The sequence below is a fragment of the Prosopis cineraria genome, unplaced genomic scaffold (genome assembly GCF_029017545.1).
Source record: "Prosopis cineraria cultivar Desert tree isolate PC_DT_omini unplaced genomic scaffold, ASM2901754v1 PC3, whole genome shotgun sequence".
Taxonomy (NCBI): domain Eukaryota; kingdom Viridiplantae; phylum Streptophyta; class Magnoliopsida; order Fabales; family Fabaceae; genus Prosopis; species Prosopis cineraria.
This window is the reverse complement of record NW_026555334.1, coordinates 31,531,674-31,557,612: the sequence shown is the minus strand read 5'-3', so window position 1 is coordinate 31,557,612 and position 25,939 is coordinate 31,531,674. Positions and strand designations below refer to the sequence as shown.

General features: G+C 32.0%; 3 protein-coding genes across 9 annotated transcripts; all 3 read right to left on the bottom strand.

The window, feature by feature from the left end:
- Window positions 1-1,363: 1,363 nt before the first annotated feature.
- Window positions 1,364-2,956, bottom strand: LOC129305159 (protein TIFY 5A). Its single transcript, XM_054945122.1, has 3 exons — window positions 2,805-2,956; window positions 2,613-2,709; window positions 1,364-1,772 (listed from the first exon to the last, which is right to left on the bottom strand). Exons 1-3 carry the CDS (start codon window positions 2,870-2,872, stop codon window positions 1,578-1,580), a joined length of 360 nt encoding a protein of 119 aa, XP_054801097.1. The 5' UTR covers window positions 2,873-2,956; the 3' UTR covers window positions 1,364-1,577.
- Window positions 2,957-11,804: 8,848 nt separating this feature from the next.
- LOC129305319 (uncharacterized) lies at window positions 11,805-16,188 on the bottom strand. 2 transcript variants are annotated; one of them, XR_008591978.1, is made up of 6 exons: window positions 15,443-16,188; window positions 15,138-15,249; window positions 14,545-14,637; window positions 13,144-13,344; window positions 12,930-13,068; window positions 12,232-12,366 (listed from the first exon to the last, which is right to left on the bottom strand). XR_008591978.1 is itself a non-coding variant. In XM_054945365.1 (5 exons), the coding sequence occupies exons 1-5, from the start codon at window positions 15,760-15,762 to the stop codon at window positions 12,130-12,132; spliced, it is 963 nt and encodes a 320-aa protein (XP_054801340.1). In that variant the 5' UTR covers window positions 15,763-16,032; the 3' UTR covers window positions 11,805-12,129. The 2 variants fall into 2 exon arrangements, 1 of the variants encoding a protein (XP_054801340.1); XM_054945365.1 differs by lacking the exon at window positions 12,930-13,068 and having other exon boundaries at window positions 11,805-12,366; window positions 15,443-16,032.
- Window positions 16,189-16,343: 155 nt separating this feature from the next.
- LOC129305317 (pentatricopeptide repeat-containing protein At3g42630) lies at window positions 16,344-21,994 on the bottom strand. 6 transcript variants are annotated; one of them, XM_054945360.1, is made up of 5 exons: window positions 21,750-21,994; window positions 19,980-20,072; window positions 19,349-19,553; window positions 18,296-18,450; window positions 16,344-17,727 (listed from the first exon to the last, which is right to left on the bottom strand). In XM_054945360.1, exons 4-5 carry the CDS (start codon window positions 18,413-18,415, stop codon window positions 16,567-16,569), a joined length of 1,281 nt encoding a protein of 426 aa, XP_054801335.1. In that variant the 5' UTR covers window positions 18,416-18,450; window positions 19,349-19,553; window positions 19,980-20,072; window positions 21,750-21,994; the 3' UTR covers window positions 16,344-16,566. The 6 variants fall into 6 exon arrangements, with proteins under 6 accessions (XP_054801335.1, XP_054801334.1, XP_054801336.1 ...); XM_054945359.1 differs by having other exon boundaries at window positions 18,296-19,553; XM_054945361.1 differs by having other exon boundaries at window positions 18,296-19,488.
- Window positions 21,995-25,939: the final 3,945 nt, after the last annotated feature.

Genomic DNA, 25,939 nt, shown 5'->3' with positions numbered 1-25,939 from the left:
AATTGCAAGATATGCACGACATATCCACAATCTCTTTTCTGACCCACATGTCTAACAGGATAATTTAGCAAGAAGCTATGGCAACTAGCAGTAATTATCCTGGACTACATACATGGGTTTGCTTAATTAAGAAAGCGATTACGATTGCAAAATAAAGAAGAGAAAGAATTTCAATTAAGGATCAAGAGATTTAATTATTGGTGAATCTTAAAAAATTCTAAAATTTTAATTTAATTTAAAAGAGAAAAGTCAAACTAATTTTAATGATGAAAAGATCAAAACACTCTTCAATTATTATACAAAATCATTAGTTATTAATTTTCTTATTTCATCTATTAATTTACTAATATTACATGTAAATTACATCTGTCTATTAGAAAATTAATAACATTAATTATTAATTGTTAACTTTACTTATTAATTTACAAACACCAATTGTAAATTATAAAATTTGTCAGTAATTTATAACTAATATTAGTAAATTAACAAATAAAGTTAACAATTTAATAATTGATCTTGCTGCTTATAATTGAACAAATGATATTAAGTCTTATATAATTTTTGACATGTCAACTCATGTAATTTATAACTCATATTAGTAAATTAATAAGTAAAATAAAAAAATTAACAACTAGTAATCATGCATAATAAATAAAAAATATTATAGTTTTTCACCATTAAAATTAGTTTGACTTTTCTCTCCTTGATGGAACTGAAGTTTTAAAATTTTTTAAAACTTACTGATAATTAAAACTCTTTTATGGTACTTAACCGAAATTCTCCCTAAAGAACGACTGAAATGGGACGACCTACAGGCCAGGTCCACATTAATTTGTGTAACGGGCTCCTTCTACAGATTATTATTTATAAAAAAAAAGTGTCACACGGACGCGCAAACCAATTAATCATAACCGCAAAATAACCAATATTTTCAATTATTATTTATAAAACAAATGTATCACATGGACGCGCAAACCAATTAATTATAACCACAAAATAACCAATATTTTCAATCTTCTTGCTCAAGTCCTAATTTAGTAGCCTGATCACGAAGGTTCGGGCATAAACCCAGCAAGCTTTCACACCCAACAACTTTCCATTAACGTCTCGTTGGAGGCTTGTTAATCATATACTGGTTTCAATTATATTGAAGACATTGTTATTCAAATGTTATTTCAAATTTTCTGGTATCGTATAAAATCAAGAGTTGATTTGAACATAATCAATCAAAATTCACACAGCCAATATTGAAACCTGCCCTTTAGTTACATTTTATCTCCATGGACTAATTAAAAAAAAAAACCAAAGAAAGGAAGAAAAATGAATAATTATCAACATACTGAAAATCAAATCACAAGACAAATAAAGAAATAAACTTGACGTTAATAATCAAGAAATTCAGTAACTTCAATACCCGACCGAGCTACAAATTAAGTGATCATATATTCATATATATAATTTACAAGCCCTTCAAAAGAGGACCAATTAAGGGATTTATATCGCCCAAAAAGTAATCGACTCTAAATCTCTCTGACATCAACAAAATGAAAAATTGAGTCTCTTTAAATTGAGTTTGGCTAGTGATGGTAGGGGGAAGCTTCAAGGATTCGATTCTTTCTCTTCTGGAGGAAACTCTGCAGCGATCTCTTCATAGAGAGACCACTACTTGGGCTGTACGAGGGCACTGTGTTTGGTGAAGACGGCTCCGATCCGTTTGGTGTCCTCGCTCTTCCTTTCATTTCTCTGTTAGCAAGCATTAAGATCGATCTGGCCTGCACGCATAATCAATTCACACAAACTTAGTAAATATTCTTTAATCTTCTGAATAACCTTATTGCAGCGTCGATATATGAATATTCCGCACCCAGAATGAAACAGTACTCTACTTGTTTAATAGAACGTTTGTATTTATTAAGTCCGTGTAGAATAATATTCATATATATTGACCCAGTCGCGGGCGATTTTAAGGTCAAATATTGAGTCTAGCAAGAGATTTCAATTTCCAAGTCGAAGCTTCCAAGTGATTGCCTAATCCACACCAATCAGGGAAATGTCTAAAGCCTTCGTTTCTTTTGTTTATTGTTGAATTGATTGACCCAGCAAACTTTTGTAAACTAACCTTGTCGGCAAAAGTTACATATTTTAATTATTTTCCAAAACTATTCTCTCCATAAGTTTGGTTTATAACCGTCATAAGTCATAACACGGCCACCATCATTTACATCATGTTTCCTATATGCCCCACCATATTCTCTCTCTGCCGACTTCCTGGTCTAACGAATCCAGTAATAAAGCGGTCGTATCGCTAGAAATCGATTACCTTCATCTAACAAACCATCCTAACAGTAATAATAATCTAATTGATAATGCATTCATTGTATTTGGATTGGACAGGTCGAGAACGCATAAATACGGATCAAAGTAAGCTAACCACGTGATCACAGTCTTTTCTCTCTGTTTTTCCCTCTCAGAGAGCTTACCATTTGAGTTTGAAGATTACCCAGATGAGTTTCTTAGTGTTACATTATTTGTCAGTTTGGAAATACGCACCCAGAAAACAGAGTCCGAGGCAAAAGAGATAAAAAAAGGTGAAGAAATGCATTAATAGATACCTGAAGCTCGGTGACATCGCAAATACACATCTTGCCGTCGTAGAAAATGGTGAGCTTCTGCAGATTCTGCTGCGGGCTTTCACTATCTTGTTCAGTCCTACAATTTCAATAGAAAAAAGTTTGAATCCAAAAGAAGAAAAAAAAAAAAAGGACAGCGGAACAGTGAGAGAAGAGGGAAGGACGGTTTCGTACATCTCATGGAGGTGAGAGGAATCGCCGGAAGGAAAAAGACGAAGCTCCAGGTTGCAATTCCGCCTCATGTTTGGAGTCCGGACAGCTTTTACAGAGCGAGAGGCGAAGAAGAAGAAATGATGACAACCACGACGACGAAGAGAAGTTGGTAGAGATTAGATAGAGGGAGGAATTTATATACATATGAAGGGGGGGGAGAGAGAGAGAGAGAGAGTCAGTGGGTGATGCGAAACGTGAAAACAGGAATGGAGCGAAAAAGAACGAAAAGGCACGTGATTCATGCTTTTTTTTTTGGAAATTTAAAATAAATTGTATCACATGCGGAGCTGTGTGACCGCCACGCCTTTCCCACATTGCTCATTCGGCGTCCATCCTTGTCTGTTTCCGCTTCCCGACTTCCCCGTTTCTCTCTCACCTTCTTTATTTTCCTCCTCTTTTTTTTTTTTTTTTCTTCGCTCTTCGCTATTATTTGTTTATATTTTGTTCGGTATGTGGCCGAATCAATGAATTTATTTTCAAGATCATCCATTTCAATCCCAAAATAAAACTTATCGGAAGTGACTCGCTATTCATGAATCACGTCTGTATCTAATTTTTTTATATTTCATGCAATTTATTTCACAATATTTTTAAGTTTCTTGTAAGTTTTTATTCTTTTTAATCTTTAATTTTTGCGTATAATTTCAATAGGCTTGAATATCATAGAAGTTATTATAATTTTTTTCAAAAATATTTAAGGCATTATCTCTCCCGCATGAAAAGAAAAAATATGTTTTTAAACAATCACTGCAATTTTTAGATCTTAATATTTTTTTTTTCATTTTTTACTCGACGTACGGAGTGAACGTTGATTTGGAGGATAACATTATACGCGCAGCATTGTATACTAATTGTCATTATTATTTTCTAATTGAAAATTTCTTTAATAACAACAAATCATATAATTTGCCAGACAAAAAAAGATGCTCCCTTAATAGTGACTAACTTTTTAACTAATTTTATCTTTTTTACATTTATTTTTATTAAATATCTTATAATAAATATAAATTTATTATTAATAAAAATATTTTTTAAAAAAGACAATAATTATATTTTAAAAAATAAAAAAATTTTATATTTTTAAATATATAATTTTTTAAAAAAATATATTATATTTTTAAATGGAGTGTATATGAATTTCATGTAAAATTGATGGTTCAGGGTCGAATGAGGACTGTTGCTAGTCAGCAAAGGTTGGGGAAAGACAGACAAGGACGCAGACGCAGTGGAGAAAGAATGTAGTCCATGGATGAGAGGGTAAAACTGGAAACAAAATGTGAGGGTGCATGAATACATCCCGTTGGAATAATCTCACCGATGTTTCCTCTATTTTAAATTATAAAATATTTTTAAAAAAAATTTATCATCTTAAAATATTTTATATTTTTAAAAAATTAAAATTTTATTAAATAAATTTATTTCAATATTACACTTTTTTTATTTAATATTAATTAAGTGTGAATTTAAGGTTATTAAATGAAAAATATTTTTAAAATTTTACATTTTTATTTTAAAAAATAAAATTTTTAAGTGTATTTAATAAAAATTATTGATATATAAAATTTTATTTAAAAATATTTTATAATTTAAGACAGAATGAATACTTTTTCTATTGGATCCATTCAATTGGGTTTAATTTTTAATACCTTATCATCCTAACATTTTGACTAATTCTCTCTCATCAATTACTTCTTTCTACCATATAATTACAAGTTACTTTCTCCCATTGCATTTATAAATTTAATATAGTATACTGAAATTAAAAAAATTATTGATTTTATCTAAAAATTTAATGAATTTTTAATTTTATTCATATTTATGAAAAGATGAGTGAGAAGCTCTACAAAAATTTCATTAATGAAAAAATTTAATAAGAGGTGAAAAAAGTTTATTGTTACCAAAAAAAAATTTGATGACATATATCATAAGGCCTAGAGGGAGTATTATTTATCTTCCAAAAAAAAAAACGTACTGCCTTCATCCTTAAATCAAGTGTACTAATAGTTAAATAATTTATTAACAGTTGGGAAAAGTCACTAATAGCAGATGTGTCTAAAAAGATTTTATAATGCTTCATCTTCATAGCCGTAGAAAGGGACAGAGGGAGTGTGAATATGATTACGCACGAGCGACCAGCTGCTGATCCCAAAAATAAAATAAAGTGATTGCATTTACCGACTTAAATTTAAACGGTTGGGTATTATTTATTAAAAGATAAATAAATAAATTATTCTTTAAATTTTAAATTTAATATCATAAAACTTAAATTTTATTCATTGTGTAAGTTGTCCATTCAATTTTTTAAAGTAGTATAATAAGGTATATTTTTAATCATTTAACTTTATACTCCCTCCATTCAAAAATATAAAATATTTTTTGAGAAATTAAATATTTAAAAGTGTAAAATATTTTTAATTTTTTGAGGTGTAATCATTGTAATTTTTTTAAAAGTACACTATTGATGAATAATTTTATATTTGCTATAAGATATTTAATAGAGGTAAATATGATGAGTCAAAAAGTAGGTCACTATTTTATTAAAAAATGAGATTTGGATAAAAATGATTTACATTTTTAAATAAAGAAAGTATAAAATTTCAATTTAAATCTTCAATTTTATACAGTATCTTTTTAGTCATTTAATTCTAACATTTTTAATTTTAAATAATTATTTTTTATTAATCATTGTTATTTTAAAAAATTAAATTTAATATGTCATTGTCAATATTTAAAAATATTTTTTTAATATTTAAAAATTTAATGTAAAAATTTATTAAAATAAATTTAACAGTATTAGGTTTAAAAAACTAAAACGATACTTTATAAAATTAAAAAATTTAAATAAAATATTGTGCGAAATAGAGGGTTAAAAATATGCTTTAACTTAAATAAGTATAATATGGCATCTACTGTTAACCATAATTGAGTTAGAAATTAAAGTCGTAACTGAATCACAGGGAATCTGATTTGGCCACTTGGGTTTGGTTCGAGTTCGACTCTTACTATTGACGTTTCTTTTGAAAAATGAAATAATCGTGTTTAATTACTTTAATATCTCAGGTGGTTTGCTTGGACGAACCGAAATTCATGGGAATGATTTCAAATATGGGTTTGAGTTAACTATTCCTCCCCGTGCCACTCGTGCTTTTTTTTTTTTTTTTTTTTTTTTGCCAGAAGCCACCGCATTCTAGGCTCTTGCTCCAAATAAAATTTCCATTATTCGGATTCATTCAATTCAAAAAAAGTTAACGACGTCCTCATCTTTTGATTATTTTTATGTTTCATTTAACCCGAGTTACTCATTACTAACAATGCAAACATATATATATATTTTTTTGGCCAACAAACCTAATTTAATGTTGAAAAAAACAGCTTCCTTTTACATCCCTTGTCAATTGTTGGATGTTCTTATATTTCCCGCAAGGAAGTTTCCTAGCAAGTTATTCCTCTAATTCTACTTTTAGGGCAACAACAAAAATTGATTTTGATCTTACTTAAAGGGCACTTCACTATTTTTTTATATTTATATTTACTTTTTACTCTTATTAAATATTAGAAAAAATTATTAAAAATAATTCTTCTGTTTTGTATTAAAGGATAGATGAAGAAATTTATTAAATGTGAAGACAAAATTAATGAGGTTTAAAAAATTTTTTAATTTTAATAAAACATATTAAAAATAATTTATAAATAGAAAGAGAGAAAATAATATATAAGTTGTTAGGTTAATTTCCTATTTCATAGGAAGTTACAATTATTTTTTAGAGAAATATTTTTTTTTCTCATTTAGTTTGGATGATGGAAGGAAATTACGTAGAATTTAATTCGGTCCTGCTCAAGAAATTACTAACCGAACAACACTTCCAGGAAAGTCCAGGTTTCCCTCCCATAGGAAGCTTAATTGAACATCAGGATTTTAATTTTTAAATGAGAACATAAATTAAATATGTTGGTGTGTATGTGAGTGCTGAATCGAACTCATGGAATTGACCAATGAAAGCATAACACTCACCAGCAAGAAACAAGGCCGATTGGCGTTAAAACCCCTAATTATCGTTAATTCGCACAATTAATCATCGTGTTTGGTTGAAATATTTGTGGTGTGAAACTATCGTATATTAAATTATAATTGAATGCCTCTAAATTAAAATTCAGATTAAAGATGATACGTGCGCTCGCCATCCGTTTACCAACCAGCACTAAGAGCCTTAACTTCTAAAGACATGTATTATTGGTGATGCCTTTGCAATGGATGAGTCACAAGAGATGCCTTAGGCCTTGTTTGGTATGATGGAAGAGTTTTTGATGGAATCGGAATTGAAATTGAAATCGGAACTAGAATTAAAATTAGAATTGGAATCAAAATAGAATTGAGTTATAAATATATGTTTAGTATGAAGATGAAATCTGAATATAATATTAATAAATATATATATTTAAAATAGATAAAGATCAAAATGCCCTTATAAAAAAATAAAAAACTCAACCATCATGATGGAGTATGTATGTAGGACATTTATGACAATTCCATGGAATTTTGGCAATTCCATCATGATGGAGATGAAATTGAATTCTGAATATTTTGACAGAATTGAAATCCATAAAGAATTGGATTCATGCATACCAAACTATTGAAAGCATGATTCTAATTTCAATTTCATTTCTTTTAAACCCAATTCTAATGTATCAAACATGATCTTAATGATCTTTATTAAGAAAGAGTGTTTTGTTAATAGTGGCCGGGGTAACTGGGACGATTAGTGGGCAAACACTCAAGTAATTAGTCTCTTTTTTTTTCCGGCCAAATACTTTAGCTTATAAACAATGCATTCAATGATGCCTGATACATTATTTTATGAGAGAGGAGTTAAATGTTTAATTTTAGATACCTAATGTATTTTTGTCAAAATAAATCAGAACACGTGATTTTAAATTTAAAATTAAGTTGTTGGTATTAATAATAATTAAAAAAAATAAAAAATGCACGAGAAAATCTGATCTTGACAGATATCCGAATCAGCAGAGACTTTGCTGAATAATTAGCATTTGACGGCACGGCTTATTAGAAGAAATTTGTGAGCTGTGACAATCTGACAAGCTTTAATCCTAAATTAATTAAGCCATGTGATTTTAAATACCGATTCGCGAAGGCACAAATAAATAAGTCATTAGTCATGGCAGCATGTATTTATAGCAAAATATTCCCCTGGCACGCAATATCATGTATTCAATCAATTGTTATTTAGAAGTTTATGGAAATTAAATTCTACACGGTTAGTTGATAAAAAAAAATTATACTGTTAGTTTTAGCATCCACAATCAATTGTCTTAAAATACATATGCTGATATGCACTTGCGTGGTTTAAAAAGGATGTTAAAATAATGTAATTTATGACTTATACATTTATGTGTGAAGATTTTAACTTTTCTTTATAGAGCGATCTGCATCATTTTATTTTATTTGTAATAAATGTTACAAAAAATGTAGAGATCACCTTAAATCTTTTAATTGCCAACTTGTGTATCCTACATATGGCATGTCACAATGATGTACTGAGTTGGCTCCGCAGGGACTCTTTCTTACGCTTTCATCGGACCCAAAATGAGCCAAACACAGTCATGTGCTCTTAAAAAGTACAAAGAATATAATAAAAAATATTGAAAAACGAATAGTATTGTGTTTGCAAAAGGGGCTGATGACTGATGTGATGATACATTGAAATGTTTGCGTTTGACTCTTGTACAGCACACAACCCCTTTTTGCGATTTGTCAGTGAGGCCTCATCTTTATCCCAACACCATTTCCACGAGTCTTTATTCCTTGGATAAATTAGCTTGAAAAACATTGCACCTGAAAATTGAACTTTTAAAAATTTGAGAACATAATCAATTCATATTAATATATAAAAAATTTATTATTAAAAAAATTTAAATTTAAAAATTTATAAAAAAATTATTATTAATATATAACAATATATTATTAATAAATATAACAAACTAACTATAATATAAAATATAATAAATATTAAACAGTTTGATTAGTTTGGTTTTATAATATCTACTATATCCATGAACGTCCCTTGTTTCTTCCCACTTTAGCTATACAGTAGATGCTCGTCCCACCAAACTCTGATACCGTATCCATTTTTGTTGGGAGTAAAAAACACGGGGGAAAATGATTTATTTTTGGTGTGAACAAGAGCGGGTTAAAAAAAGTGGACCCTCCATTTTGTCCAGTTCACTGTGCACGATCTGTCTCTGGAGTCTATCATAGTTCATTATGATTGAATAAAAATTCCATGGGATATCAATGGGGATTATGTCTAAACAAAATCAAAAAAAATATTTAAATTTAATACTCAATAGTATTTTAAACAAAGTTGCTTCTAATAAAAAAATATTTATAATAAAAATAACTCATCAAAAAAAATAATTTATTATGAGAGATTAATTTTTTTGGCTAAACCTAACCTCGATTACATTAAAGGCATGTTTGAGTCAAAACCATCTATTATCTTTGAATAAAAATAATAATTATTTATCATTATTCATATGATATGGGGACTGGGGAGTGGGATAGCTTTAGAGCTTAATCCCTAAAAAAATTTTTATTGTGACTTTTTTTATTATTTATTGATATGTTATTAAAGTTAAACGAAGCCCTTACTTTTTGTGCTTTTGTCGTACCAAAACGTCCTAAAGCTTCGTCAATAATATCGTCAGTATTACAAGCATTAATTTGGAATCAAGGAGCGCAAACATTTGTTACCGTGGGGCGCGCAGTGGAGGATCGCCCCCACAAGGAGCCGTGGTTTCGAAATAACGTGGCAGTGACTAGCAGTAGACACGTGGCTAAAATCCAGCCACCCACACATAGCACGGGTCTTTTTCTTCTATTTGGTTTTTGGTTTTTTTTTTTGGTCTCTGTTTCTGGACCATCTCTGCAATCATCACACGCGCATTTTGGTGGTCCACTGATTCTTGGCGTATTCCATGAGAATTCCGTGGCTCAATATTCTAATTCTGTTACGGAGAAATCAAAAGAAATTTATACAAGATTTCAGAATCTTACATGACATCATTAAATTGGTATAGAAATGGCGGTTGGTTTTAGATAAGCATTAACGTTATTGATTCAAAATTAAATTTCACATGCTCCATAATTAATCTAATCACTATCAAATCCTATGCATCCATTAAAAGAAAACTTTTTTTAAAAAAAAATTATTTTGCTATGCAATTACTAACAACAACTTTTATAACACTTTGTTGCTAATTTAATATTTTCCCACAAAATGATTTCTCAGTAAAAGACCATCGATTGATTTAAAAGATATTAAGGAAACATGTCTTATTTCTTTCGAACCACAATATAGATAATAATTAACAAATTAATTATTTATAAATAATGTTAGTTTAAATTTTAAATTTTTAAAAATATCCACACTTTTTTATGTATGTTATCATTAAATAACTCTATATAAGATTCTTGATAATAATAATTAAAATTCAAAAGCATAATTTTTAAAAAAGAGTGATAAATAAAGGAGGGGTATAGTTGGGCAAATAAATATAAAAGTTATCCAATACTTTATATTTTGAATTAGGTAAGATTTTTAAAAAATATCTTACGTTATATTTTGGAAGGAGCATTTCCAATTGAGAGGAGTAAATTTAGATTTCAAAAAAAATATAAAATGTCTATAAAATTAATGGAACCAACATGTGAAGAGATTTGAGCCAACCAAAAAGCAAAAAAAGCATGAAGGGTCAATGCGGCGCCGCTTGAGTATCAGATCAGTAGAACGGTTCACCAGCCTGCTTGAAAATGCAAATTCCAAATCTTCTTCTTTTCACTAATTATGATATCCAAAACACAACGAATGCTTGTGTGTGAAGCCCGGGATGTTACTTTGCACTGCGCTCGCAGGTCATGTCTGTAGGTTGCCGACGTTCTGGCCAAAATAGCTGAGTTGGAGGAGGAATGCCCTATTGTTTTTGATGAACTTCCTGATGTTTGTATTAACCTAAGCTTGAACCTTATTAGGTCTGTTAACTACTAATCAAGCTTTTGCTTGCCTTGTCATATTAAAAAAAAAAACCAAGGCTAATTATTAAATTGGTTAAGATACTAGTTTAAGGGCTTATGGTTAAAACTATAAGCAAATCATGATCAAGTTTAAATTGATCATAAACAAAATATTCTATTAAATTAGTCTAGATACTAATGTAACGATTTGATTAGGTAAGGTGACTCAAATTTTCATACAGTAATTTTAAATATATTTCAGACGGGGTTTTATGATAGACAATTTTTAAACCAAACAACCTTTTGTTGGATATATATATATATATAGAGAGAGAGAGAGAGAGAGAGAGAGAGAGAGTTCTCACTTTGTGAGATTTATTATCCAAATTGGCAACTGTCAATTTTGTAACTCTAATTATTCAAGGTAAAAGAAAAAAAAGTAATTTTTATACGCTTGCGGTTTACACGAAAGTCCTGTTTTTTCTTTTCATAATAAAGGGCGTGTGTGACATCTCTAGTCTCACCAAATCACGAGAAGACCACGACAGATTTATCAACAATCAGTTTTGGATCAACGCGTCACTCAACAACCTAGCAAGATTCACGTACAGTTATTTTTGCGCTTAGTTCCAAATTTTACTGTACATGTTCTGGGTGTACACGCGTACATTTTCAGTTTGCCAAATGGAATTGCTTGAGAGGAAGATGAATTCACGCGAGTTCAACTGGCAAGTGGTAACCACAAAATGTTCAACAAATAAAATTCACTGTGGAACATAAAGTGAAACGACATAGTTCTGATAAGGAAGCATTGCCGTGTGCACCACCTCAACCACAAAAGACACGGACGGCACAAGACCTGCGATCGAATTAAATATCCTCCTGTAACAGAACTACATCGTGCAGTGAACAGAAACAACTTCGAAAGTGAATGAAATGTGGAATGTCCAAAGAAGGACCTTGTTGATGATATTTGCTGCTAATGTTCACACCCAAGTAGGATGTTTCTTGCCGTTTCCATCAGATTACAGCAACATAAACACCACCCTACTTCTCAAATTTTAATCAACAGAATTATCATCTTCATCATCAACATTGTTACATCATAATCGTGTTCATCAACGCACCAAATTTCATTCACCAGCGTAGCAGCACAAGGAACAATAGGAAACCGTTGGAAATTGAAGTATTCAAAAGATATCCAGGCAATGCAAATTAATGAATTATACATAGACAACAAAAGCTCATTATCCATGTTCACGACCACGGCCACTTAGCATCCCTCCATTTGAACCACCGATTACTAGAATTTATATCAGCCAAGTTACCCTGGTCTGTTCCTCTTTGTTGAATGTGTTCATTTTCACCATTAGATACCACTGTGCCACAGCATTGAAGTTTTTGGTCACGCATTAAAGCTTCTTCCCTGTATCTGGGATCCGTATACCGAGGGTGCTGGACAAACCGCACATTTTTCCACCACAGTTTCAGGGCCTGCAGAAAGCAAAATTTAAGATATTATGAGCCTGCTTGTTTTCTATTTTTAAAAACTGTTTTTTGTTTTTGAAAACAGAAAAAATTTAAAACTTGCTTGGTTAAGTGTTTTCCATTTACTTGTTTGCAAATTGTTTTCATTTTTTTGTTTAAAAAAAAAATAGAAACAACTTCAACTTGTTTTCGTTTTATTTTTCTTATTTTTAAAATATATTACATTTAATTATTGAAAATTACAATTATGTTGACCAATTTTTATCATAAATCATCGTCATTAACTCTCCATAATAATCACTATCAGTTTTGTTTTTTAATTCTAAAACTTTTTTTAAATTAACATAACCAAACGAATTTTTATTTTATTTTGTTTTAAATAACAATTCAGGAAACTATATTACAAAATAGTTTTTAAAATCAAAAAATAAAAATAGAAACCAAACAGGCCCTACGATTCAATCAAGAAAAAGAAAAAGAAATAACCCTTTATCCCCTTCTGTTAAATTTCAATAATGGGAGAGGGGCACCATTATCTAACCTCAATTTCCTTCCCTTTCTTTTCTTACCTTAGATTTCATCTAATGATTCCTCTCCCAACCCAACTCCCTAACATACCCTAAATGACCTTTTCAGCGCGGACCTTCTCACTTCTCAGATGAAGATTCCTCTCAACATGGCTGTCAATTTGTTTTTATGTTTTTAGACCTGAAAACCGTGCAGACCGGATTTGCAATAAATACATGAAAGCTAGGTAACAGAAAGATGAGTTATGTCACTTACATGCCAATATATCCACACTGCAACTTTATGAGGCATCAGCCAGAAGAAAACTGAATGATCAGGCTCCGATAATGAGCCCAATTTTTTGGCTTTTAGAGAGGCCGTAAAGTAGCACCCAAGCTCTGGGTGATGAACTGAGATTGCGACAGTTAAATAGTCTCCAGGATCACTTGCTCTAATCTTCCAACTTCCAAGCATATCCTACAATAAATTGGGGATATGCTTACAATAACAGTAAGAGATAAAACATTTCTGAAGAGATGAATCGGGGATATGCTTACAATAATATTGAGTATTAACTAACAAATATAATAGATAAACCAAGAGATGAATGAGACATTTAGTGCATGTACACGAAGGTTCATCTATCAATCTAAAGTCTTCCTTTTATCCTGAAGCTTCATTTCTCTATATTTCCCTAACATTATATATTCAGCCATATCATCAATCATAACTCTATGCTCTGCATTTTCTGGAGACCGTTCTTCGTATCCTTGGATGCGAAGATCATTAATATTTTGTTTGTTGCAAAACCTTAATGATAATATCAGTTAATGCTCTTCAATAACTCCCGTCTGCCCCTAAACCCAAGACCTGGCAGAATGTAGACCAAGGCTAATATTCCCAAGCCCAGTCAACTTTAAGGAAAGGCTATCCCTCCGATACATGCATACATACAAACATACATACGATATCATTCTTTTCCAATCAAAATACTAAATGAAATTTCAAACTGGAAATTCCATGAATTGTATGGATCAAAATTTGTTTCTAACCACCTTGACATAACATCAAGCAGAATACTCTGGCTGAAGCAATAAGTAGCATTCACCTATCTGGCCAAACATGAACAAGAGAACTCAAGGGTTCAAACAGGAAGAAAACTTTAACCTCATTATCTGGCCAAACACTGATCTATAACTCACCCTGAAAGGTCATGGTGGGTGATTCAAAAGAGAATGGCTAGTTTTCTTTAGCTTCAAATTTGTTGAGTTAGTCTCTAACCAAGTCTGTAACTAAATTTGGTATGTATCTCATCATATATGTAAATTGTTCCTTGGGTAATGCATGAACTCACTTCTATTCCCATTTCACTCCCTTAGAAAGTGAATGTTCTGTTTCAAGAAACACCAAGAGAGGTGTTTTCTCTAGTCATTCATCGGTGGAAAAAGAATCTGGATATCAGCAGACTACAAAGATAGTTTAAGTTTGGGATGTTGATGACTGCAAAGTGCGAACAAAAGTTACTGAATAGCACGCAGCTATAAAATAAAATTAAAAAAAAAAAGAAAAAGATATTGAGATTACAGAGATACCAAGTAAGTAACCAACAATTTCCCAATCCACCAAAAAACTATGATGTAATTTGAAATTACAAATGCCAAAGCTTAGAAAGCATACCATAAATGGACTGACATGTAAGGCTTTGGCCACCAGATCAGACTCGGGATTAAAAATAAAAGATACCCTCTCCCCCCATGGCGTGTTGGTAACCTGAAACAAGAAACAAGCATTACTGTCAACAAAGTATGACCCGAGTGATAATTTGTGAGCTGCAACTAATACAGGCATATAGCCTCTTCACTACATATTATGAATAGTGAAATCATGAATAGAGTAGGTTAAAGCCATACATCTTTATTGTTTATCACATGAGATGATAGAAGTTTTTTGGGTGTACAGTAAGCGTAACCTCAGATCAGTGTTTTGAACCATCTAGTGTGATCAACTCTATAAACTGCATCTCACTACTACACATTTAACATATATTACATAACTACTTTTCTATCAATTAATTGATAAATTACGTCACATTCTCCAAAGAACCCACCACATTGTTAAAATGTAAGGACAGTCCACGCAAATGATGTCATGTATAACAATTATATGTTGTCATGAACATTATGTACCACAATAATTACACATAGTACAAATCCTGAAGTATAATATAGAGAAGTCTTTTAAATTGAGAAAGAGAGCACGTAAGCATGCACCTCAGCAATGCACTTCTTCAAACGTCTAGAAGAACCTTCAACATCATAACAATAATACAAACTCAGGGGATTTTGGTCATATCCCACACTCGGAGGTATTGTCAAGAGCAAACTGCATGGATTGATTCAGCAAGAAACAATTGCAAATGAAAACCTCAAAATAATTAATCAAATTCGTTAATCCAACGTGGGAACAGTAACAACTGCAGAAAAAACAGAGTAAGGCGCATTCCAAAGAAGTTGAAAACAAACTTAAGGTAAAATGAAACGTTATACGGGTCCAATAGATCAGCGAAAGAGAGTACATGGGGCCAGTGGTATCTGTAATTTGGCGGGCTTCATCTGCAGAGAGGTGATCGGGCGGCGGGTGAGGGGAATGGTCAAGGTCAAAGAGGGCGTAGCGAACATTGTAGTGGAAGGAGTGGTGGACGGGACGCCGGCGTTGGTGCCAGACAGTGCCTTGGTAGAGAGAAACGGGCGGAGATAGAGCAGTGGCAGAGGAAGAATGCCGGAACCGACGCAGAAAGGTCTGAAAGGGAAGGAGGATAGAGAGAAGGAGAGAAGTGAGGAGAGTAGAGAAGATGGAGCACAAGAGATAAAGTATTTCCATTTCTTTACTGTTCATTCAGTCTCCTCTCTCCCGCTTAACTTCTGCGGATAGGATAGGGCCATAGGGGACCGTTTGCTTCTGGTTATTTGCTTTTCTAAAGCCAACATGAATGGTCAGAATTCGCGAATCGAAAACAAAAGCCAATCCTCAGCAGCTCTGAAGGAGTATCCCTTACATTATATTTTAATTTCAAAGGGAGAACGAAAAATAAAATTCAGATCTAAAGCAGAGTCAACTGTCAAGAGTGAGTTGAAAAAAGGGGCATTTATGATCTTATGATGCGCGTATTTTTATTTTGTTTCCCTCTTTATTCTACTAGTAGTGCCGGGATGTGGCATTTAATATGTGCATTACAGAACCAACCATGACATTTTCTAAATTCTTTATAGCCGATTCAGCCTTCTAGAAAATTTTCTTCTTATCAATATATCTTCCAAATATTAATTATTATCACAAGGCCCTCATGAAACATGATATGAAGGCTGACGTTATGAACCATAGTCCCACGTCACAGCTTACGGGACCTATTAGCGACAAATAAAAAAAAAAATTAAAATGCGCCGGTGTAACAAATTATTCATTTATATACCTACAAATTTTGCAAAATCTGGAAAGAGGGACCCTTTTCATTAATTAGGGGCGTTTCTTCCCAAAACACAGTAAAGATATCCTAGAGAGACAATTACCCACCGTACTTCATTTTGTTCAATAAATAAATGGCTCCGGATCCCAGGTTGCCCTACAAAAGACGGAAGAAGAATACTAGCAACGCGAAGTTATAATACATAGACAAACAGGCACAATCATTTTGCTGATTAGTCAGTAGTTCCAAAATATCTGATTTCTTCTAAAGTGTTTCCTAAGATATTTTAATATCAGATCCCTGTAAGTCCATTGCCTTTGTGTCTTGAATTCCAGAAATGCTTCTGAGCTCAAGTGAAAGTCCCCTTTACCCAAGGCCTCGAACACAAATGGATCGGTTGATACCTGGGGATAATCATCTGGGTTCATTTTATTCAGAGCAAAGTCCAAGTTTTTTCCAATTCTTCTATCCAAGTATGCATCAACAACACAGCCATAAGTCACGAGATCAGGAACGACATTTTCATGCATCATATGCTCAATACTAAGATGGAGGTCCCAGAATAATTGCATTCTTGAAAAAGCTAGAGCACGAATATTAAAAGTTGTCACATCAGGGCAGAATCCAGCTTCAATCATTCTCAAAAATTCTCTCTGCAAGCTTTTCATTTTAAAATTAGCGGCATATGAAAGTAACAGAAGGTTCCATAAAAGGTTCCCCTCATTCTTCCTGCCAAGACCAACATCTCTCACGAACTCACCCAATTCGTAGAACTTCTTCTCCTTCATATATGCTAAGGCCATTGACCTGATTGCTTCCTTCTCTATTAAAATTCTAGATCTCTTAAGGCGGCCATATACATTTTCCATCTGTTCCAAAGAACCAAAAATACTATAGTACTTAAGAAAGGTATTACCAGTCAAAGCACCAATATAGAAGCCCCTTGAAACCATTTCCTTCAATGTATCGTCCATCAGTTTCAGTTGGCCTCCTTTTCCAAAGCAAGTGATAGCCAATGAGTAAACATCTGGTAGTATCTCGAATTTCCTTGAATTCGTATATTGCAGTACCTTCATCACTTCATCAAAACGCTCATGTTTCCCATAGGCATCAAATAATTTTGAAATTAATTGAAGACTAGGCACAAAAGAACTATTTATGAGTTGGCTCCATATAGCCTGTGCTTGAGGAAAGAGGCCATTATCTGCATAATAAAGCATTAATGCACATAGAGTAGGCAATTTAGGCAGAAAACCATCCACGGCCATTTCATGTGAAAGCCCTTCAGGTTGCTGAGACATTCTTTTCCTACTTGACTTTTCCCGCAAAGAAGGGCAATCTACATTGCCATCCCTACTCCTAAAACGACCTGGTTGCTTCCGCCGCCAGATCATCTCCTTCAAGCACAAACAAAAGAAAATGGCATTGGCATAAGCACCAAACTGTGGTTGTTAATATAAGTCTAATAGCAAGCGTGACTTGCCTTTTCTCATAGACACATACAAGACCCAATTTTTCGCTCCATACAAGACGGAATGGTGGTACAGCACATTTTCTAGCTCTGCCAGACTCAAGTATAAATAAAGCTCTTCTACAAACCAAAAAGGAAAAAAAAATACAATTTCCACCCAGTGGAAGATGTTATTGAAGAAGCAAACTATAACATAACTGGATTGCGTTAGTACCAGACATCAGGACTCACAGAGGGCCAATCAATGATTAAAAAATGTGATCAAATACAAACTTAAAATGGCATAAATTTAGATTCAAAATACTTTCTATTTTCAGTTAAAGCTAATACTTAGTGACCACTGGTCTTCAGATGGTTTCATCTTGAAAAATTAACAGGTTTAGCAAGGGAAAGGGCAAGGGCATGCTTTGCAAATTTGATATTTGACAATGCTAAAAGATGAAAGGAAACCACTCGTCTCAAGCACAAGCGTATAAACAGAAGAGGAAGAATACCTTGCGCTCTGGAGAACTCTCGGAATCATTCTTAAGAGAGGAAACCAGTGAACGACTTGATTTTGCAGATGAGATGGGGTAGATGGGGCACGAAGAGGTGAGAAAAGACTTCACTTCCATTACTTGGAAAGGATAGAATGGCTGATATTTTTTGCCTGTCCAGTTAATAGTGGCTCAGATTCTTGCATTTTTCTTTTTCTTCCAAAAAATAAAAGTATGTGATTTTATTTGGATAAATTTGTGTTCCTTCATTTCTAAAATGACAAGGCTTGACCTTTATTACTCTCTTCTTCCCTAAACAAAATCATCAACAACCTTCATGTCTCCACTCCTCAACTTTGTTCCCAGACTGAAAATTTTAGAAAATCTGAAATCCAATTCTTCTCTAGGTTCGTTCTTCTATTGTTTCTTTTATGAGTTTTCTAAGCGCCCCCTCAAAAATAAAAAATATATGTTCATTTTTCTTCAATTTTTATCTCATCAAATGTTATTTCAAAATGTTTATCCCTTTTTTATGTATATCAAATACTCCCTCTGTTCCAAATTATAAGACACTTTTAGATAAAATCACACATAGCAATAAAGCTCATTAAATATACTTTACAACCTTACTTTTTTAAAACAAAAACATAAAATTTTAAAAATACCATCCATTTCATACTCCATTTGTAAAAGAATATTAAAAGGAGAGAAAATATAAAAAGGATAATATTGAAAAAGAAACATCATTAATGAAACTTTATTTTTACCAAAGTGTTTTACATTTTGGGACGCTAAATCTGCCCCAAAAATGTCTTGTAATTTGGGATAGAGGTAGTATTATTTTTATACTGATTTTTTGTTCTCTTTTCTTTTCCATTTTACTTTCCATATTAAAAAAAAAAATCCGCTTACATACATAATTTGAGTTTTTCTTCATTGCATTCCTCTATCTTTACCCTAACATAATAATAAGCAATTCAGCCATATCATTGTAACTTTATGCCACCATTAATGAAGAACACTCTAGGTAACTCCTATCATTGAAGAAAAGATCATTGTCCGGCAGAAAACCTTGATGAGAATATCTGTTGGTGCCCTTCAATAATTCACGTTGCCTCCTTAAAATGTATCACTCTCTTACAATCAGTAGTTAACACCAATACCAACTGTCTTCCATGCATTATATGGATCAAACTTTGTCACTAATCACCCTGAGATACCCCATCAAGCAAAATACTCAGGCTGAAGCGATAGGCAAATCCCCTATCTGATAACACTGACAAGAGAAACCAAGGATTCAAAAAAACGTTTGGGGGGGGGGGGTTCAAGCTCATTAACTGGCCAAGCATCCATGTAACTTGTCATGATAGGTTAAAACACAAATACATTTTTTTCTAACTTCAATCAACTAGCTAAAAGTAAATATTTTATTTTGTTTCAAGAAAAACCAAGAGAGCTTTTTTTCCCTCTTAGTTATTTATCAGTTGAAAGCGAACTTGGATCTCAGAAGACAAGAAACATGGTCTAAGTTTAGGATAATTGACCACAAACAAGTTAACAAATAGAAGGCAGCAATAATGTTAAGAGAAAACATATTGAGATTATGGAGAAAACAAATAGCCAGAAATTTCCAAATCCACCATAGAATTCTCCTATGAATTCAAATTGTAAATGTAAGAGAAAAGATAAGAAAAAAAAACACCATTAATGGACGGATATGTCAGGCTTAGACCATCAGATCAGACTCTGGAGTAAAAATAAGAGGTACTCTCTCCACCCATGGCATGTTTGTAACCTGAAACAAGACAAAAGAATCAATGTCAGCAAAGTATGACCCCGTTGATATGGCAATAATTTGTGAATTGCAATTAATACAGCCTCTTCAGTGCATCATGTTCTGATTAGTGGAATCATAAGTAGAATAGGCTAAAGCCATCACATTCGTTGTTTGTCACATTAGATTATATGATGTTTTTTTGGCGATACAGTAAAGGTCACCCCAGGCTAGAGAGTTTCAATGATACAATTTGGACAACTCTACAAACTATATCTCACAAGAACTAAAAAGCAAGAGGGAAAGGGAGCTCTAGATTGAATGGTTATAAACTAGAATATATTTAATGTAACACTCGAATGCACTTTTCTACCAATTAACTGATAAGTTATATCACATTTTTCAGGGAACCCAAGATACTATTAAGAGGCAAGGATAAACCTCACTAAATAAATTCATTGTATAATGATGTTGGATACTAAGTGATATTGGATTTATACAGTTTTGAACCAAAGATATGGCATGAAACTAGCTCTGTATTTGGAAATGAGATGCTATAATCTTAACTGGGTATCATCACACCTATATATTTCTGCCAATTTAATAATTTCCTCATTGATGCTGGTCTTGTTAATCCTGTATCGACTCCAAAATTTTATGTGTCTTAAAGGGAGATTCTGCCATTGATGGTATAGATTTTCTTTAGGGTGAACCAGGCTGGTTATAAATTTTATTATATATCTATATGTGAATACGAGAATGACAATTTATTTAATTTCCTTCACATGACTGCCTCTGCTCATTGTCATCTTGAAAATGAGAGTAGAATAAGTATTAAACCCCTTTTGGATTACAAGTTAAATGTTGTAGCAAGTAGATGAAAAGGTATTTCTTTATTATCAGTTTATTGCATTTACCATTGTAGAATTTCACTACGTGTAAGGTGGTTACAGTTATAGACTTTCACTAAATACAAAATCAATGAAAGTAACAAGTCAAGTAGTCAACATATTACAAAGGAACAAGGCAATACAATACAACATACGAAACAACTTAAACAAGCATAACATTATGTTCATAAGTTCATGACTTGTTAAAAATTGGTGGATCCTAATTAAGCCAAGCATGAGTTTCCTAAAATATATTAGCACTGTAACTATCAACATCTTCTTGGGAAAAAGATTCCAAATCAAGCCCTCCAACGCCAGAGCATCCATGATTTTAACAAAGGCCAAAAGGCCAGACAAAATCTGGGAATTTACTTTTTCGTGAACCTTGCATGATTCAGCCATGTTGCAAACAACATATGCTCCCGCCATAATTTAAAGAAAGGTACAGGTAATTCATATTACAAATGGCAAGGCCTCGGCAATTTCACAAAGCTCAAGTGAAATAAAAGGATCAATTAAACGATATCCAGAAGGCATCGGCAATTTATTTCTCTGTTTAATTAATCAGCAACCATAAATCTGTCTCTTTGAACACTCAATGATAAATATGAGATGAATAAATACACCACAAAGCAATTTCCTTATTTGTTCAGTCAACCGAAAGACGAATCCCATTATGCAAGATTACACAATTCAATATATATATATACATATAGAACAGAAAAAGCTGTCAAATTTTACATAGAATAGAAAAACTACACTCAATATGACAGCACCAAACTAACTCAATATGGCTCGAATTCTGTACCTTGAACCTCGAAGTCGAAGGAAATGCCGAGAGGCGAGAAGTCGATTGGGGAATGGGGAGGCAAACGACGGAGGAATGACGGACTCGCGGTCCGAGGCTCGGAGCTCTAGAATCGCGAAGACTAAAGACGCGAAGTCGCGAACTGTCTGAACTCCAAACTGAACTCCGAAGTCTGCTAATCTGAAGTGAGGGAGAGCCGCGGTGGAAAAGGGTTAGAAATGAGGGAAGAGAGGGGGTTTTGAAGATGGGGGCATTATTATCTTTTAAGACATGAAGTAAGTAACAAAAATTATATATTTAATTTTATATACTTAATATTTGTTTATAATTAAATTAAGACACATAAATATTTTATAAGAAAATTTTGTTATTAATATTATTGATGTATTAAAGTTCACTTATCATAATTTAATTAAATAAAAATGTATTAAATATATAAAAATAATTACATAAGTCTATTCTTTAAATAAAAATAATACCATGATTTCATGTGGGTCACGTTTTCCTCTAAGAAAAGGAAATATGTTACACACCAAATTTTTTTTTTTAAATAACTTAACTTAACCATAGTTGTGTTATAGCCACCCAACACATTTTTATATCAATAATTTCAATATAAAATATTTTATAATTGGCTTCAACTCACACAATATAACATTTCAGATAAATATTTACCTCCCAAATGCCATTAGGCTGAATCACATTTGTCAATCCTTATACTCCCAACAAGTAAACTAAATCACATTTGTCCATCCTTATACTCCCAACAAGAAAAATAAATAATTTAGTCAATTTTCAACACAAGCCAGTTATTTGGCTTCATAATCATGCCATTTTAACCAAATATTAAAATTACAGTCATTCAAAATCTATCAAAAATAGAAATAGTTTGAAAGGCATGATTACATTTATATATTCATATAATTGTTAATAAACAAAAAGCCCTAATATGGGCAATATAACACATTATAAATCATAAATCAAATACCCAAAAGAGACAGTGGATCTATGCCACTAAGCCTCTAGGACTCCTCTACGTGTCACTTGTGGCTCTTCTCCTGAAAATTGTTAACCACATAATGAGACTCAAAAGTCTCAGTAATCAAAGCCAATTTATGATAGTATATACCAACAGTTAAGTGTGTGCTTATTAAGTGAGAATTAAAAATAATATAATTCTAACAAATATAAGAAATATTACAATACACACAAACAACCATCCTTATATCCCTCCATTAACCTCGAGCCGTAGCCCTCACTCGGTGCTAAATTACCCGGCCAAAGGTAAATTAGCCCAAGCCCTTACAAGCCACCTATTGAGCTCCAATAGGGGCGTACCACGTGGCACATAACTACAACAATAATAGTAAGTCTCCCAACACCTCCCACAATAATCAAACAAATTCATAATAATATTGCACAATTATACAATATTACAAAATTCATAATTTTCTCAATAATCACCCAATTAACATGAAGTAACACTAATCATAAATTAAAAGCATGGTTACCTTTGTGGCTTTTTCAATAAATTATTCCTTACAATTTCTCTCCTACCATAATTTTCACCAATAATACAATCTATAAATAACATATTATTTATAAATATTAGTTTCAATTTTTGAAACTAATAAAATAATTCTAATAATAGAATTAAAAATATAACATAATTTCTAATCTCAATCTTAATACAAATCTAGAGTCAACACTATTAAGTAAAATTTTTAACTCTTCTTTTAATTATCAATAAATATTAATAATCTAAAAATCAGCTTCTAAACTAATTTCCATTATCAAAATTTTCTTTTTATTTCATAAATTCGTACCTAAAATATCCAAAAATTAAAAATTGAGTCTCTAGCTTAGAATCATAATCCTATAGCCATAATAATTCATTTTTCATCCCAAATAATCATCTAAACCTCAATAAATCAACATATATTTTCAGATCTAGTTTAGAATTTGATCCTTAAGCCACAAATTCAAAGATCATCAACAAATTTATATTCTAGAACATTTATTATACTACTAACAACCTCAAAAATCATATTTATTCAACATAAATTCATCTCTCTTCCAAATCTTAAATTTTCTACCACCATAAAATAAAAAACCAAAGAGGAAGAATGACTAAGAAAATTGTTTAGAACACTTACTTAGTCTTGAAAAGCTTAAAATCACACCCTAAATATCCTATTAAAAACTCTTACCTTAAAAACTCAGATCTCTTGCACCGGCGAAACTAGACGCTCTCTCAGCCTCAGCTCGCGCATAGGGAAGAATGAAGAAACGAAAGAAACGGGTGAGTTTTTATAAAAATTCAGTGGGTCCCACATTTTTTTTATTATTTCTTCTTTCCTCTCTCTTCTTTCTTTTTTTTATTATTTTATATGTAATCATTACGCGGCCGCCGAAAGCAAACCCGTTCTTCTTCTTCTTCTTCTTCCCTTTTTTTAATACCTTTTCTTTTTTTATTATAATAATAATTTAATAATATTTTTTATTATTTATTATTATTTTTTAATTAATTTTTTTAATTTTAATTTAGAATTATATCTTAAGTTAGATTTAATAATCATCTCCTACTAATTTGCTTACCTCTAAATATTTTTTTTAATTTTTATTAACCCAAATTAACTATTAAAATTTAAATTGAGATGTTACAAAATAGGTATGCAAGATGTATTGACCCTCAATTATCAAAGTCCCGTTTGGCCAACAAAAAAAAATTATCAAAGTCCCGCATTTGAATCCACTCGAACCACAAAAGAAATAGATATTGTGTAGGTATCTCTATTTGATTTAAAAAAAATAAAAAAAAAAGAATCCTCTCCTATCATGAATATCAATTTTTTTAACATAAGTCTCTCTTTTTCTTTGTTTTTTTTTACGTAAATTTTGGAGGTAGAATTGCTTATAGATACTTATAATACAATTAAATATGTGTTTGGATTAAAAAATTTACAACTAAGATTAATATTCAACTAAGATTAACAAACTAAAATTAAAAAGAAAAGTTAGCAAATATAGCATAAGTTATGTTTGAATACCTTTTTTTTAGAAGCCAGTTACACCAATTGAAATTTCTTTGAATGATTTTATTTAAAAGCCAGTTGAAATATATAATGACAATAATAAACATAAATTTACTTGTATATATTTTTGTGACTAAAAATGTGAAACAAATTATAAATTAAATGCTAATTTTTAATCCATGTTCTCACATATTATTATAATTATGTTTTGTTGGCGGCACCGGCGGGAGACGTGAACGGCGAACTATGAGCTGCTTGAATCGTGTCCGGAAGAACACTGTCCTTAAGAACTATTTCGACACACCGAAATGACGGACCAGCAGTTTCCTAGGATTAAACAAGTACTTCCTGTGGCGGAGTAAGGGAATAGAACAAGAGAGACTAAAAAGCAAACACAGACAACAAACACAGGAGCAGAAGGCAGAGGGAGGAGAGAATTGCCCCAAAAACTCAAGAGGCTTATGGTCGCTCTGTCTGCACCCATGGCTATATATAGCCCGAAGGTGGAGACATGAACGTTGGGGAGTTACCACCGGATTAAAGGCTCGGTTACACTGTCATAAATACTGTTTAAACACTTGTCTGGAAACATTGGGGGGTTACGTAAACGTAAAATACATTTAACCTCTTGTCTGAAAACGTTGGGAAGACAAAACATTTAGAAAATTAATCTGGTTAATGGTCAAAAAACGTTCTTGGTTTGATTTCAAACTTCAGACAGCAAAAAACTGAGCTTTTTCGGCAAGCCAAAAATAATTATTTATTTTGTAAAAATAATTCGGTAAAAGGAACCCATTACCTCTTGAACTTGTGCGCGGGGGGCGAATCGGCTGATTTCAACTGCGATTGCCCTGAGTTGGCCTGTCTCATATGCACAAGGCCACTTCTCCTCCAAACTCATTTTACTAACTCACTTCATTCCTTAGTATATATGCACTAGGAGATTCCTTCTTTTAATCAATATGAGACTTTGACACACACACACACTTTTGACACACATACAACATGTTTTAATGTTGTAATTTAGAACATTCATATTTAGAAAAATCGTAGCGTGTATTATAATATAAAAAAATTATAGTATAATATTATAATTAATTTTTTCATCTTTTTAAATGTCCTTTCTTCATCCTCATTCACTGTTGTTACCCTGCA